This window comes from Sciurus vulgaris (assembly GCF_902686455.1).
Source record: "Sciurus vulgaris genome assembly, chromosome: 2".
Lineage (NCBI taxonomy): Eukaryota > Metazoa > Chordata > Mammalia > Rodentia > Sciuridae > Sciurus > Sciurus vulgaris.
Genome location: NC_136462.1, coordinates 46192903 through 46209916, shown reverse-complemented (window position 1 = coordinate 46209916; position 17014 = coordinate 46192903). Strand labels below are relative to the sequence as shown.

General features: G+C 33.4%; 1 protein-coding gene across 8 annotated transcripts in view; it reads left to right on the top strand.

Annotated features, from left to right (window-relative positions):
• Nucleotides 1-17014, top strand: part of TMEM260 (transmembrane protein 260) — a 71905-nt gene that overhangs the window by 16743 nt on the left and 38148 nt on the right. For all 8 annotated transcript variants that reach the window (XR_013762185.1, XR_013762186.1, XM_079129307.1 and 5 more), the window contains exons 4-9: nt 5286-5463; nt 7231-7344; nt 10692-10871; nt 12157-12197; nt 15035-15118; nt 16686-16800. Coding sequence is in view for 6 of the 8 variants with exons in the window: in XM_079129307.1 (XP_078985433.1) it covers nt 5286-5463; nt 7231-7344; nt 10692-10871; nt 12157-12197; nt 15035-15118; nt 16686-16800 (712 nt within the window). In the remaining 2 variants the exon portion in view is untranslated. The remainder of the gene's footprint in view (nt 1-5285; nt 5464-7230; nt 7345-10691; nt 10872-12156; nt 12198-15034; nt 15119-16685; nt 16801-17014) is intronic.

The following is a 17014-nucleotide window of genomic DNA, read 5'->3' as shown; positions in this document are numbered from 1 at the left end:
GACAGCCTATTAGTGTTGGGGTCCCCAGGCAGGAGTTGCAGTAGTGTGCTAGAGTGAGAAAGGGGATAGACACTGCAGAGCTGAGGCTGATACTGAACTTAGCCCCACCCTGAAACTGCATGAAATCATCCCTGATGTCAGCTTGCTTTTTAGCCATTTATCTTTATCTTAGTAAGGTGAGCAGTGTGCTCAAAAAGTGCTCAGGGACTTGAACAACCAATATAATGAGACTGCTACCTATAGAATCAGTGAAGGACTTGAAGGCCTCCAGGCTTCAGAAAGCCATCATCCTTACTGACTTGTCAGCAAAAAGCAAAAGACTCAGCTTGCTGGGTGCTGGTATGAGGGATCCCATCTCCTTGTCAGCATGCATGTGAAATCAGGGCATAGGCTGCACACCTGTATTCTCCATTGCACCCTACCTGAAGACTTCTTATTGCATGATGTAACCACCACCACTTGGCTCTTAGGACAGATTACTTAATTTTAATGAAAGTCTTACAAATTTGAGAACAGCTTTGTTAGGCTGTTTTTCATCATGGACTGCTTTCAACAATAGAGTTCAGTTTTACTTAACTGTGTCTTGTTCCATCCTTGAACAATTTGATGTCCTCTTTCCCATGCTACTTCTCACTTCCCTGGCATGACTTTAGCTTTCTATTTACTCATTACCTTGATGCCTCACTCTCCAGTTTGAGACCTACAACCCCTTGCTCATCCTTGTCTTCTCCTCAGCTCCTTACTGGCTTTACTTCCTTTCCTATCCAGTCTGGGGCACATGGTTCATTGCTTGAACTCTCTTTCCTTCTTATCTTTCTGCCCTTCCTCCTTAAGGCTGGCTCTATCCACCTTCCCAGGCATGGCTCTGTGCAGCCATGAGGACTGATGATGCTGCCGTCTGTACCCAGTCTCTGTAGTCTCCAACCTCAGCTGAGCATTTATTGCTACCTATCAAACATTTTGTGTATCTCTCCTGGACTTGTAGAGTTTTTCCACAACAGATGTTTCCAATTACCTCTACTTTTCTTGATCCACTAATTCATATATGTCACAAATTTACAGTCAGTAAATGTTGATTCTGAATCTTATTGTAAAGCCAGTGTTTAAAGGCAACATGTTAAAAGTACATGCATTTAAAGAGTTTGGCCTATAAAATAGTATTGAAATAAAAGGAGTTTATAAGACTTAGGCCACTTAGATTATTTGTGAAAAGTACTATTTATGATTTAATGTATTATTTTGGATGATGGAACATCCAAAATGTTTCATATTCTACCTTTCTGCTCTTGGAGGCATACTCTGTCTCTTCTGTTTTCTACAAGGCTAAGAGAATTTCAGCATTTATTTTCATAATTTACTCACACAGTTCCCCTTGAAAAAAATAATAGAAATTATAATAAGGAGGGAAAGCATTGTGTTTCAGTTTTTGGTTAACTGGATAACTGTGTTTAGCAGAAAAGAAATGTATTAAAGAGAAGTTGGGAAGAACCCTATGGTTCAGTTTTAAAAAGACAAATAATCCAATTTAAGAATTGGGCAAAGTATCTGAATTGACATTTCTCCAAGGAGGATATACAACTGACCAGTAAACACAGAAAAACATGCTCAGCATCCTTAGCCATTAGGGAAATGCAAATCACAACCTCAGTGAGATACCACTTCACACCCACTAGGATAGCTTGAATTAAAAAGCCTGAGTAACAGGTGCCCATTAAGTATAGAGAAATTAGCGCTTAGTGTACTGCTATTGAGAAACGAATTAAAAGATTCACTACCTGCTTTTCTTTAACTTAAATTGGAACTACAACCCAAATTCCTATAGGCTTAGTTTGAATTCCAAGCAAATTCATTTGATGCTAAAAAGGTTGAGATTATAGGTCTGATTTCCATTCCTTTTTTTTTTTTTTTTTTTTTTTTATAATCAGTTACCTTCTCTTCTCAGCAACCTCACAAATTATTTCTCTGATACTAAGGAAAATCAGGTGAAAGAAACTATGGATTATTTATTGCAAAACCATCCTGATCTTGGGAGAGGAGAAGGGAAAATTCAGATTATATACTTTGCTGATGTGGGATTAGTTTTCAATAAAATGCTTATGTACCTAACTACATTTAAGTCTTAAGGTGACTGGGTAAGTTTATCACTGAAGTTGATAATTTTAGGTTCAATTTGTAAAATCTTATGGAATATTTGAAAAGGCAGTTAACATGGTTCATGATTAATAATAATATCAACAGTTCAAATGCTTTGGGATGACTTTCTGAGTGTAATAACATTAAAAATTATGGATTCATGAGTTTTGAGTTTTCTGAGGATTCAATTATATCAGGACTCTCCTCTCGGTTCTTTTTAATTAATCTTTTGATGGTTTTAAACTTTGACAAATTGTCCTTTCAAAAAAAGTAATTTTAAAACCTGATTCCAGCAAGGTACAGTAGCATATGCCTGTAATCCCAGCAGCTCAGGAGGCTGAGGCAGGAGGATTGGGAGTTCAAAGCCAGTCTCAGCAACTTAGTGAGACCCTAAATATAAAAAAGGCTGGTGATGTGGCTCAGTGGTTAAGTGATCTTGAGCTCAATTCCCTACGCAAAACAAACAAACCAAACAAAAACCTGACTCCAGGGAGTTTGGAATACAATTCAAGCTTATAATGTATTGTTTTGATAAAACATGGAAATAAACACAGTTCTAATAATTAATAAAACTTCATTTTAGTCTACTCTAGACTCCAGGAGGCCCATATTTAATCAGTTAAGAGTATAATATATCATTAAGATGAAATAAATAATTTGACATTAAAATTAAAGCCCATCTTTTAACCCACACTGTAGTGGCACCAGGTGGCTATACTAACAGTTAAAACCCTAGTTCTGCCACTTACTTGCCATAGTACCTTGGGAAGATTGCCTGGCTCTTCAGCTTGTTCATTTGAAAAACAGGAATTTGTTGATTTTTTTAAAACTTGTATTTTGACAAGGTTTTTCAGACTTATTTTGTATTTGAATCACCCCCTACCCTGGAATCAGTCATTTCTCCAAGGATGCTAATTTATGTTTACATAAAGAGAGGAATCTAGGAAGGAATCCTGTATCTTATCTTAACTTTCCAAAATAAAATTGACACATGAAACTGAGAAGTTCCCTTAAAAATGTTAGAAATGCATTTTTAAATCCTTTTAAAACGTTAGAAAATTCTAACATTTTCTTCCTTTTTGTGCATGAGACTGGGTGCTTCCAATATAAATAAAGTTCAACTTCAATTCACATTTTAAAAACAAGGTCAAAATAAGTGATACAGACAATCAAATGCTATTGATGTTCAGAGATGGGATAGAAACCCGGAAATGAAGAGAAATTTGAGAGATGTAAGCTTTGAATAAATAGGAGCATCTGTTCTGGGGTTCAGTGTGAGCAAAGGTGTGGTGCTAAGGAATAAGCTTGTCATATTAAGGAGTTTTGATACACTTTACTAGTTAGCAGAGATAATGTTAGTAATTAGCAGATAGATGGGGTTCACTTTATTGGAAGCCTGGATTTCCAGCTGACTAATTTAGAATTTATCCTACAGACAATGAAGTGACCTTAAGTTTTGAGGCTAGGTAATCAGCGACAGTATGTTTTAGGAAATTTAATATAATGCCACATTGCAGAATAGGTTGGAATAGAGAACAAGTTAGGAAACTATTAAAATAGTTGGGTCTAAGGTATTGGGAATACAAAGGGATAGATAGGAAAATAATTTAGAATGAAGAAGTGACTTTAGTGTATTTAATCAGAATCACTGGGAGAGTGGAAAACTCTGAAGGAAATAGGAAACTGATGAATTTTGTAGGTGAAAGAACAGAAATAAATTGCAAATAGAAATTCAAAGGAAAAACAGGCTTGATGATAATAATTTTGTGCATGGGTGTGTGTGTATGTGTGGGTGTGTGTGTGGGTGTGTGCTGGGGATTGAACCCAGTGTCTCTCGCATACTGTGCATATGCTCTGCTACTGAGCTCTATTCCTATCTTCTGTTGATATTGGAAATTTTACTTGACTTCTTTTTCTATAATAGGTAAAACCCAGAGAATTACTTAATGATTTTTATCCAAAAAATATAGTTGAAAATTAGTGACTGAAGACAGAAAATGTCATAATTACTAGACAGTAATACTTGCTGAATTTCTTAACACCATTAAGAAATAGAAATTTAGTGTCTTGCTTGTTGCCACATATCTATGATCCCAGCAGCTTGGGAGGCTGAGACAGAAGGATCACAAGTTTAAGGTCAGCCTCAGCAACTTATCAATACCCTTTCTGAAAATAGAAATTAAAAAGGACTGAGGATGTAGCTCAGTGATAGAGAGCCCCTGGGTTCAATCCCTAGAACCACATAGAAGAAGACACATAAGAGGGGGAAAGGAAGAGAGGAAGACTTTTTATAGTTTTAAATTTACGTCAAGATAGGAAGTTGTTTCTCTAGGATGTTCAGCACATTTACCAGTCTCATGAGATCTCTGGATCAGGATCCACATTCCTGATGGATTTGAAATGCATGACTCTTCTGGCATTTGAGGATGAGACATTTGTTTTCAAGTGTAGCATTTGATTCTTCTGCCATTATTAAAATTCTCATTTCTATTTTCTTAATATACGTGTGTGTGCACATGTGTGTGTACACACACATATATAGTTAAAGTTATATATAGTTAAAATTATATAGAATGTATAATTTCAAACTTCAACTTGTCTAAAGAAAATTAAAACATTAAAGACTAAGAACTTAGCTGTGTAAGATTGTAACATCGTCAGATACTTTGACTACAACAATGCCAACGTAAAGATGGAAGGTACCTAGATTCAAACATCCCACAAGAAGTGAGTGAGAATGAGTGTTCCTGAATATGCGTTTTGCTATTTCATTAACTTACACTTAATCATGTCTCAGTCTTAACCGGGCTCTCCTCCTTTGTGGATAAAGCAAGAAAATGACACAGATTCCGCCCTCGCTACTATTTCTTCAGGTTTTCTGAACTCTCTTTGCGTCCTAGAGTGTGTGTCTGAGAATGAAATCTCATTCTATCCATAAGTTTGTTCATTTGTTTGTTAGTAGGTGAACATGTGGGCTTCCTAATTAAAATCTGTTGAAAGAAATTATTACATGAAGTAATGAATTAACCATATAATGTGTTGAGAGAGTGCTGGATGACTGTCATAATTTCTGCTGGGACAGTTTATGAAAAGGAAAATAAAGTCAGTCCTTTTTGTTGGGAAAGAAGATTTCATGTTATCTGTATTTGCAGGCTTTCTGGCTCATATGCTGGAGGAATCCTTGCTGCGGGGGTGTTTTCATTTTCTCGTCTAACATGGCAGTGGTCCATCACAGCAGAGGTTTTCAGCTTAAACAATCTGTTTGTGGGGCTGCTTATGGCTCTTACTGTACATTTTGAGGAGGCAGCAACTGCAAAGGAGAGATCAAAGGTAACCTATTTGGATCAAAGTGAAATCTTTTTTTTTTTGTTTGTTTTAATTTTTAGACAGATGGCTGCATCTCTTTTTAACTTTGGTTTAGATGCTGTTTATCTATTATGGTTACTGTCAAGGTAATCTAGGCATGTTGAAAGAGAAAATGTTCTCAGTCCTTTTATTGTGAATGGAACTATGATAGCCCATGAAACATGGGACTTTTTCCCCACAGACTTCAGAAGTGGTTTGGAGAATGAAGGGGTCATGAAATCCCCTGTGAGTGCTATGAGAAAAGCAAGCTTGTTGGTTCATTCACCAATACTTGCTTGTGTGTGTTACCATAAAGTGCCAAGCTCTGGATTGACCTTAGATTAGATACCATTATGGTACATTGATTTACTCTCTTATTGTGAAAATGATCAAACTTTTAATTTTTTAAATAAGAATGTCAAGTGTAAAAGCAGAGTAGTTCAGAAGAAGGCAGATATTATGATCAAAATCATTCCAAGTGTGAAAGAACCCTGCCTTCAAAAGCTTACTATCTGCACATTGCAGAAAATACCACATCATCTTAGTATAAGCAGTGTTGTGTTGTGAAAGGATATAGAAACAAAAAGACTTCATGATTTACCTGTGGTTCCATAAGTAAATCTGTGATGCTGTTAGAGATTTTGCTTTATTTTACTTTCCTTTTCTAATTATGTTAAAGAAGAAGTATTCACTATACTTGTTAAAGAAGCATAAACAGCTTTTATTCAGGTTCAGGGGTAGGGAACCCTGCAATAGGGTTTAATAATAGGTGTGAGAGATTAGGCTCAATTCCAAATAACAAGGAATAGTGAGAATTTGTATCTAAGGAGCAGACTGGGGGGTCAATGGATGTAAAATTACTGAGAGAGGAAACATCAGGGGTAAAGGAGGATTCCGACTAAATTGACCTAATGGGATTCTTGCTGAAGGCAGGCAGAGTGATTGGACATTGCCTGGGGGAGGGTGAAAGATGAGAAATTGGATCTGTAATCAAATATCAAAGGTGGAGGTTTCTGGCTAAACTGACTTAGCAGTATTTTTAATAAAACTGGTCAATGCAGAGATGGACACAGTATCCCAAAAGCCAGGGCCTATTTGGGAAGAGAGTTCAGAGGAGCCTGCCTAGAAGTTTGGTCAAGAAAATCCTTGTGGGCTAGAGATACAGCGTAGTTGGTAGAATGCTTTCCTAGTATGCACAAGGCCCTGGGTTCAATCACCAGCATCACAAAAAATGAATAAAAATTTAAAAGAAGAGAATTCTTTATCAATTATGGAATGACTAAATGAATACATGTTCAAAAAAAGTAAAAATACCACCCAGATATAACCAGGTTTCTAAATAAAAGATGCAACATTTTATTTATTTAGGAGGAGAAAAAGTAAAACAGAATTATTAAACTCCAGTTATAGATTTTACTCAAGTTAAGAATCACACAGTACTCTATTAAGACTTACTAGTTGTCATACAGGAGCCTCTAAGAGTCAGTTTGAAGATAGTCATTTAAAATCAAGCTACAGTTCTTTGATGTGAATGAAAAACATTAACAAAAAGAAATGATATTAGTGACTATTAAAATATAATTGCTTACATGTAAGAGATTGATGTCAACCTGGCCTATGGTACTATTGCTTGGTTTAGTGTTGAGTGGCTTTTTACCATTATGCTTATTGAAGAGTTTTAGGTGAATTTTTAACTTAGATGTCTTTGTTTCTTTTCTTTCTTTCTTTTTTTTTTTTTCTATTTATTTTCAGATAGCTAAAATCGGTGCTTTCTGCTGTGGCCTTAGCTTATGTAATCAGCACACAATAGTTCTCTATGTTGTATGCATAATACCTTGGATTCTCTTTCGACTTTTAAAAGAGAAGGTAGGTTTTTGAAATTTATAAAAATAAAAATTAATAATATTTTGTTAGATTTTATATAACATTTGTTTTATCAGAAAACTTGGGGCTTTAATTTTTCTTGAATTTTATGTAAAGCATAAATAACCTTAAGCCCTAACAATATTGACTTAAAAAAAAAAGGATTTACAAAAATAATGCAATATTGATTGCAGTGGCATCTGGCCTGTTTCATAATTTTCTTCATGATTCTGAAAACCACCTGAAAATAGGTTAAAAGGACTTTAAAGCAATAATATTGAATTTCCCTAATAGTTTTGTTATACATTCTAAGTCACAGGATAGTATATTAGTAATACATTCATTCATATTTAACTATATTTTGAGTGTCTGCTCTATGCGATATCCTTGCTCTAAGTGTGGATATTTAGCTCTCAACAGACAATCTCCCTGTAGTGTGAACTTATTAAAATCTTGGATAAATAACAGTTCTGTTTTCTCAGGATATTTCTCTAGAATTTAAAAAAAATGATTTATTTTCATCTTTCTCTGAAAGAAAAATTTTTGTTAACTATAATGGCAGTAAATAGCAGTATAGGAAATTACTTTGTTAGGCAATGAGAGATTTAGGTAAGGAAAAGGCAGGGAGTTGAGTTACACATGAACACTTGAAAGAATAAATGCCCTTTATCTGTTGGATTTTCTCTTAGTCTATATGCAAAGCCAGTGCTAGGGTCATTTTACTTTATTTATTTTTGTTTGTTTATGAACAAACTTAGCTACATGTGTCATTTTATTATTTGTTCATTATGCCAGTTATAATCAGAATTATAATAGAAAATACATAAGACATGTAATAAAATTATTATATAGTAATAGGGAAATAATTATACCAAAGCTTTAGATAATTGTATTTTCTGTGCTCAAATGCATTTTGTTTCTTAGCATTGTGGCAACAAAGCAAAAAGTTAACATGGAGATTTTAAAATTCTTTTTATGTGATTAAAAAGTAAATAAAAGGGAAACATAACAATTGACAGGAAAGAACAACTTTTCTTGGAATTGAATTCTATGAAGTCAGTCATTTAAGTCACATGGGGGCTATTAAACAGCCTAACAGGCAGTGTCCAAATTTTATAGAATATACAGAAAGTTCTTCATGTGATCTTTTATAATACATATGGTGATTTTTTTAAAAAATGCAGATATAACATTAAAAAGTATAACTCAGACAAATTTCTATGGAATATAAAACTGAGGGAGCCCAAACATTTTTCTCAGGAATTAATGGATGCATAGATGGGGGTCTACAGACAACATAGCCCACTCTACGCATAGCCCACTCTGATTTCAGTCATCTTAGCCAGAGGTGTCTTGACCTAAGCAGACTCAGGAGAGGTGCATTCTCCTGAAAGGATCTACAGTTGATTGAAAGGAGAGCCATGTACTTTGTGTAAAACATGCAGGACTCAGAGTTGACAATTTAGGAAACTGGACTAAGAGCCTGACCTTATAATGAGGTGAGCTACTGATGAATGATGAAATTTGGAGAACCTTGACTCTAACATACCTCTTCTCATTCATTCATTCATTCATTCATTTATGGTACTGGGGATTGAGCCCAGGGGTACTCTACCTCTGAGCTGTATCCCCAGCCCTTTTTATTTTGTCTTTAGACAGGGTCTTGCTAAATTGCCCAGGATGGCCTTGAACACGCTATCCATCTGCCTCAGCCTCCCAAGTAGTTGGGATTACAGGTGGGTGCCACCGCACCTGGCTCATTTCCATTCTTTAAATAACAGAGTCTAGAAAAAATAAGGTCTACAATGAAGTGCAGGGGTTGTTGGATCTCACTCTGAGGTGATTTGAAGCAGAACAAGACCTAAGTCAGTTGTTGTCAACCTTGACTGCTTATTTATCTATGAAGCTTTAAAAAAATGCATGTGTGTATATGTGTGTATGCACATCCACACACACATACAGCAATGTAAATACATATGTGTGTATATGCATGTTTTTATATATGTGTATATAGGTATATATGTATATTTATGTTGAATCCTGATCCAAATTATTTTGTTCTATTTGATCTGAGGTGAGGTCCAGACACTTCCCAGGTGATTTCATTGTGCAACTAAGACTAAGAATTGCTCCCCAGACTATAATAGCTCTTATGTAATTGTCTCCTATTTATTCCTTATGCAAAAGGAAAATTCTGCAACCGCTACATCTTACCATTCTAAATTCAACTTTATAATATACGGAAAGTGCCAAAACATAAACATTTACTTTCCTTAAACCACTTTTAAGAATAGAAAAGCAAAGCCATGTTGTTTGATTAGATATTTCTGTGTTCTTTTTATGCATCTCATTACTGCTATAGAAATCTCAAATGAAATCAGTACTATAATAAAAACACTTCATTTTCAATTAAGAATGTTTATTTGAAAATGCTAATACAAGCCAACTCCCTTTTCTGTTTCTGGTAAATATGAACCTTCTTCCTTACATTCATTTTCAGTGATGAATTTCTCATTTTTAGAAAGGAAAAGTTGGCAATTTCCAGTTATGATGTTTGTAAGAGACCCCCTTCCCCAGTTATTAAAGCAACCAATGTTTTTAATCTTTCTGGTCTACTCAAATTTATTCTTTGGGACTTCATCTTTATAAAACTTTGTTGATATTGTCCTTTATTATTGAAATGTATAGATAAGAAATATATTCCCCCAAATAAGGTATATGAGACAACAAAGTTACACATAACAACAAAATTCCTTTAGTATTCTATGCTAAATGTAAATTGAGGGTGAAAAAAAGCATTTGGGTGAGTCTGGAGATTATATAAAAGCTAGTTTTATTTGTGCCAAACACTTCCATGAAATGTTCAAAGCCCTTGTAGGAAGCATTTATTGTTCCTGTATGATCATAATAAAATATATACTTGAAGTCAACTCCTAATGATTATGATGTAAATTTGTATAACGCCAATTCAATATTTGGCGCATATTCAAAATCAACCAAATAACACTTGATCACTTCTAAGTGGGTGATCTCAGCTGTGCAATGTGCATGTCGTGACATGGTTTTAAAGGTAGAAGATGTAATAAACGCGATACTTATGAGTCTTTGCTAATGTTATGTGCTTCACTCAGATTTCACCTGCCCTGTAAAGGAGTTTGGGCTGATGCAATTTTCTAGTAATCCATAGTAATCAGAAGGTTTAACATAGTATTCTGTGGTGACTTAATATAAATTGAGAGATCAGCTCTGAGCAAACATATTTGATGTTTTCCTTGATGTGTTCTTGAAGTTCCAGGATGAATTGACTAAAATAAACATTGTTCAACAACACAATGTGCTTTTTAATGCAGGAACTCTCCCTGGGCTTTTTGTTGAAGTTGAGTCTGTGCTTCTCTGCTGGTTTGCTACCCTATGTCTACCTTCCCATCTCATCCTACCTCAATCATGCCCGCTGGACCTGGGGAGACCAGACGACACTGCGAGGATTTCTGACACATTTTCTCAGGGAAGAATATGGAACATTCAGCCTGGTAAACTTATATTTCAAGCCTTTGTGAAGAAATAAGTGATCATACTTCAGTGTTCAATAAACTTCAGTGATTGAACGAGTAGTCAATGTTTATCAATGTCAGTAGACAGAATTTCCATTTTAGTTATTTATGTAAAAAACTTGTCCCTTAGAATGTTAGCAAAAAATCAGAATCACTTCATCTAATAGCATGCTGTTGTATATCCCAAATATACTTTTCAGGATGACATGCATGAAAGGAACCTATTGCCCATTATTGAAGACTCCTGCAGTCTTGGGTGCCATTGTGAATAAAAATCTGTGAATAAAACTATTTGGAAAAGAAGGAAGGAAGGGAACCTCAAAAATTTTAATTTACTTTCATCTAAGCATTTCCTTTTTAAAGTAACATATTTGATTAAGAGTGCTCATGTTAGTGGTTACTTTTTAAAATTTAAAGACCTGTTTATAAATGCTTTGTAAAATATTAGTTCACCAAATGGAAACAATGTGCTCTAAAGAAATTCAAAAGGGTAAGAAAGGAGAGACCTGTGAGGACTTCATAAGATACTTTATGGTACTGATGAGATTTTGTTCCTTAAATAAATGGTGAATCTGTAGATTTAAAAAAAAAAAAAAAAAGTCTTTGTCCCTAAAATATACATTATATATACTTTTGTAGATATTATATTTATCTTACATAGGCATTTTATAACAAAATAGATTAATAAAAGGATAATTGCTAATTATTATTTTGACTTCAAAAGTTTGATACTTTACATTCTGGTTTGCTTATATTGGTTAATACATAAAATACAGATTGAAAGCTCTTCTGTATTTGAAATTTCTGTCATTCACGCATAATTGTGAAATTATTAACGAACAAGTTATAATAAACTTTAATCAAAATTCCCCAAAAGAGGGCTGGGGATGTGACTCAGTGATAGAGTGCTTGCCTGGCATGCATGAGTCTCTGGGTTCAATCACCAGCAACGGGGGAAAAAAATTTCGAAAAAAGAGTGTAAAGAGAGTCTATAACAAAAGTATAAATATGTCTACTAACTCATTAATGTGTTAATCATTCCTGCTGGAATAGTTTAAATGATTTTTAGCCAATTATCTATTTTTCCTAAAAGATATCCAAGTTTAGTTTTCACTGCTTTCAAAATTGAACAAGGCTCTGAATGGAGAGGTTGCATTGTTTATTTAAAACATGTGTCTTTTAAATTAAGATCATTATAATGTAATAACCTAACAGAGCTTTAGTTTAATATATGTGCAAATAAACTTTTGTCTTTTATGTTTAGGCCAAATCTGAAATAGGATCCAGTATGTCTGAAATACTGGTGTAAGTATGAAATATTAAAAACCATTTGTAATTGAATTTGCTATTAGTTTTTTAAAATGATTTTTAGGGATTTCTAAGTTCTTGTCTTTGTAAAGAAGTACATCTGAAAAAGTTTTCACCTCTGCAGTCAACAATTGTTTATAAATATCAAGCTGTCCAGGGATCTAGCCTTTTCCTCAATGAGATAATGCTTAAAGTGAGCAATAAATACAACAGTGAATAAGAATATTGGGAGAGTAATTATAGCCCCCAAACTAAAATGTTTCCACTTTCAATTGGGTACAAAATTGCCTAATGTATTGTTGCTTTATAAGTAATTTTGCCCTTTGTTCTGGCTTTTATTTTGCCTTTCTTTTGGAGACATTTTATAACATTGTGTGTAGTGTGATTTGAGCAGTTACTTTCTTGTCATTTTGGTTGGAACTATGCTTATTTAATTCTTTAGAGCTTCAATTTTAAAAATTATCTTTTGACTTCCTTTTGGCTGTCCTCATCCTAAACTCTATTTTGACTTACATATTTTTAATATCCAACCTTATTAGAACTAGCTTAAGCAAATATATTTTCATCTACATTATCCAAGTGTGCTTTGAAAAATGGGTTAATATTTGCTTAAAATTTACACAGATTAAGACAACTTGAAAAATATTCATACCAACTTAAAAAATATCCATACCAATTGTACTGCTTTATAAATTTCAGAATAAAATAAGTTTATAGAACAGTAAAGTGATCTAACTAATTTCTAGTTTGGAACTCACAGGGCCATTTAGAAAAAAAGGAAGGAAACAAACCATGGGGAGATTAGCTCAGCTTTACATATGATGCAATTCATAGGTTCTTAGAATTTCTTTCTTGTTTATTTACTAGCTTACTTCCTTCCATTCATCCTTTTTTTTCTAACCAGCTTTTTTCCCCCAACTCCAAGATATATAATCATAGCAAATTATTAGTATTTTTGTAATTTAATAAATAAAATTTTAATAAATTTTCTTGTAATTAGAAAATACAAGTAAGCAAAACGAAAATTAAAATAACTTGTCATTCCAACATAACTGCTGTCATTAATGTCTTAACATTTTTTGCTATATTTTTCTAATCTTTTTCATATTTTTGTTTGGGGATTATAATATACATACTGTTTTATTAGTCTTTTGTTTTTCACTTATACCATATCTTGAAAATCTTTCCCTGCCACAATTTTTTTAAATATAACCTCAATGGTTTTCACAACTGATTTTAAATATTTCCTTTTATGTCTGACTCAGACTTTTGCAGCTCCTTCTTCATTTTTGTTGGGGAGAAGGCAGCAAGAAGCTCTGTTTTCTTTTAAAAGAGCTTTTTCAGGGGCTCTGAACTTTCACTGTATTCTAATTCACTCTATATAGAAAGACTCGTTGCCTGCTCTTTTCTACCTACCTTCCAGAGGTCGTTCTAACATTCAGGATTGCTGTTACACTTTAGCTGAGCAAATTCTACATGAACCTCCGAAAAACTCTCGAGTAATCCTAGACCATACATTAAGCTTTTATTAGTTGCATGTAAAGTTATCTACTAGGAAACTCAAAGGCCTCCTTTATATTCACATCATACCTGCTAGGTTTAATGACTAGAACAACAACAACAACAACAAAAAAAAAACTAGACAAAAGTGATGACCACTCACACCTGCACTGTTTGTTCAAACCAAATCATCATGTAGAATGGAGGCATAATCCTAGCACTGTCTGAGTGAGAGAAATTCTAGTCTTTGTTTCAGGTGGATAGGAGTGTTAAGAAAGGCAACTCATAATTAAGTTATGAGAAAATTCTTCAAAATGATGGAACCTAATCATCTACCCTTTTCCAGACAAGCAAATTAAATTTTTTTCCCCATGCATATCTCTGAATTGCAATCCGGTATAAGGAAATTATTGAATCTAACCTTAGGCAGTGGCCATCTTTTAGAGCTTACATTTAAGCAACAGATCTCTAAGAATTAATTTTGAAACTGTCTCCATTTCTTTTGAAGAAATGGGTCCCATGCTGGAATCAATTTTTCAAGTGTATTTGCAAATGAGTTAGGATAGCTTCTCAGAGTAGATGAGTCTCCATTAGTAAAATACACATTGTGTGATTTTCATAATTATGGCATCACATTTTCTCCAGTAAATTTGCCAGTAGGGAGAAGAAAGTTTCTTGAGATGGTGTATAGAGTCATTTCTTTTTTAGAGATCAAAGACTGCTACAGCAATAGCTATTTTAGAACTAAACATTTGAGAAATGCTTATTAGTTAATGGAAGAATTTAGTTTAATTGTAGGAAAAAAAAATACATTTCTCTGAGCTTGCTTGGACATTTTCCAAACCAAGTGATATAGAAAATCAGGAATTCTTTTAAGGAAGAAAATGACCCTTGGCTTTTATTTTCTTTGTGATCGTATCTCCAGAAAAGTATTTGAACTAATTTTGTTTTCAGTTGCTAAATCACTGACAACCATATCTATATTACCAACAAAAGAAAGTTTAAAAACTTCTTTTAAACAACTTCTTATCAATCCAATCAGGAATATCCTATTCAGTATAATGAAATTAAAAATATAGGAGAATTTCTTATTCTGATTCTACCCTGATTTATGTATGTTGTTAACCAAACATTACAATTGGAAAACATCTTAGAACTGTTTATTTCTCTCTATTGTACTTTTTCTCCCCAATTTAAAAGGAGACAAAATAATTTTAAAATATGACCCCAGTTTTGTTCAATGCATGATCAAACATTTATTCTGCAAATTATATTTTATTTTGAATTAGCCAGATTTGTTTTCTGACAACAATAAGTTATTTTGTTTTTTACAGTTCTCAAGTAACAAATATGAGGACTGAACTGTCATTCAACATTCAAGCCCTTGCAATTTGGGCAAATATATGTCTAGCAAGAAAGTGAGTAATATAATTCCTTTTCCTTATTTTTCATTTGTTCATGAAGTGAACCAGTATTTTAGTATGTCATTGTAGAACATTGCTAGTATTATTTTATGTTTCAAATAATGGCTGTTCTTGCCTTTTGTTAAGGCAAATATGTTTTGCTTTCCTGCTAGCTTATTTTATCTTCTAATTATAAATCAATTATTTCAAAAACCTTATCAGTTTATTGCAGCTATAATAGGCAAGTCGTGATATCTTAAACTTCTGGTTTGATCCCTTACTGTGCCTGTACTAATGATTATTGTTTATGCAAAAGAAGCAAACAACTATTTATTTATTTATTTTTGCACTACTAGGGATTGAACCTGGGGGCCCTCTGCCACTGAACTATGTCTCCAGCTCTTTTTAAAATTTCGATACAGGGTCTCACTGAGTTGGCCAGGCTGGCTGCCTCCTGAGCAGCTGGGATTACAGGCCTACATCAACACATTTAGTATAAACAACTATTTAAATTCCTCTAGCAATAAAAGAATGCCTTAAAAATATAGCATTGTTTGTTAATCTTCATTTTTTATTCATTTATTTTCTTGTCTGTTGAACATGTATATTTGTATGTTAGTAAGTATACATATGTACTTCTCTCATTTATGGTTTTATTTCCTTAACACATTATATTGTTAATATTTTTCCATACCAAAAAATGTCTATATAATAAATTCCTTCCTATGACCAAAGGAGAATTAAATTTCCTATTTGAGAGTTATTAGATTGCGTCCACATTTTCCTCTATTGTAAGTGACACTAATACTAAAGCATTTTTATGGGTTGTTTATTCACATTTGTGGTTTTTGCTTAAAGATTTATGCCTACACGTCAAATACTCAGTTATTTTGACACAAAGTCAGTGATTATAAGTATTTTTAAAGCTCTTGATAGAGAGATTATGTAGTTAACTTTTCTCAAGGATTATACTAAAATTCTCATACTAAATTCTTACCAACACTGCTGTAATTTTTAAGTGTATTATTTCAAGCATGAAAATATGCTATATTTTGCATATGCTTGATTACTTCTTTAATAAGATCAATAGTTCACACTTTTTCTGTGAATATCCTTTGCTGCATAATTCTGTTGTCCACAACATGCAATTCAAATAAACTTGAATTGCAATTATAGGAAATTATTATTTCAAGTTGATTTGGCTATCTATTCCAACTCAGATTTTTAAAACTGATGACTTTCTTCTTAAAAATGAAAGTTTTTGTCTGGGTGTGGTGGTGCATGCCTATAATCCCAGGAATTTGAGATTACAAGAAAGTAGGAGACTCACAAGTTAAAGACCAGCCTCAACAATTTGGGGAGACCCTGGTTCAAAATAAAAAATAAAAAGGGTTTGAGATTTAGCTTTATGGTAGAGTGTCCCTGGATACAATCCCTAGTATTGCTAAAAAGAAAAAAAAAAAAAAAAAAAAAGGAAAGTTTTATAGTTACAGATATTTTTCTGTAGTTTAAAGCTACTTAATATTATTATTGATATCAAACATATAGGTAATTTTGGATATATTTTTTATTCTTTTTGTAGGGAGAGACAGAATCCGTCTTTAGTGTGGCTTTTTACTGGAATGTTTTGCATTTATTCATTGTTCTTTGCTTGGAGGGCAAATTTAGATATTTCAAAACCACTGTTCATGGGTGTGGTAAGTTTTACTTAGATATATTCTTTAATCAGAAAGTTTGTGAAGATTGTGCAAACTTGTCTCTTAGGTGCTTTGTAAAAGAATGAATTATTTCAGGAAAAGTAAAAATTATATATACATTTTATAAATCAAAAGTTAAATTATTGAGCCATTAAGATTAAGGCCTTTTGAATGGGCTCCGTGGCGCATACCTATAATCCCAGTGGCTCGGGAG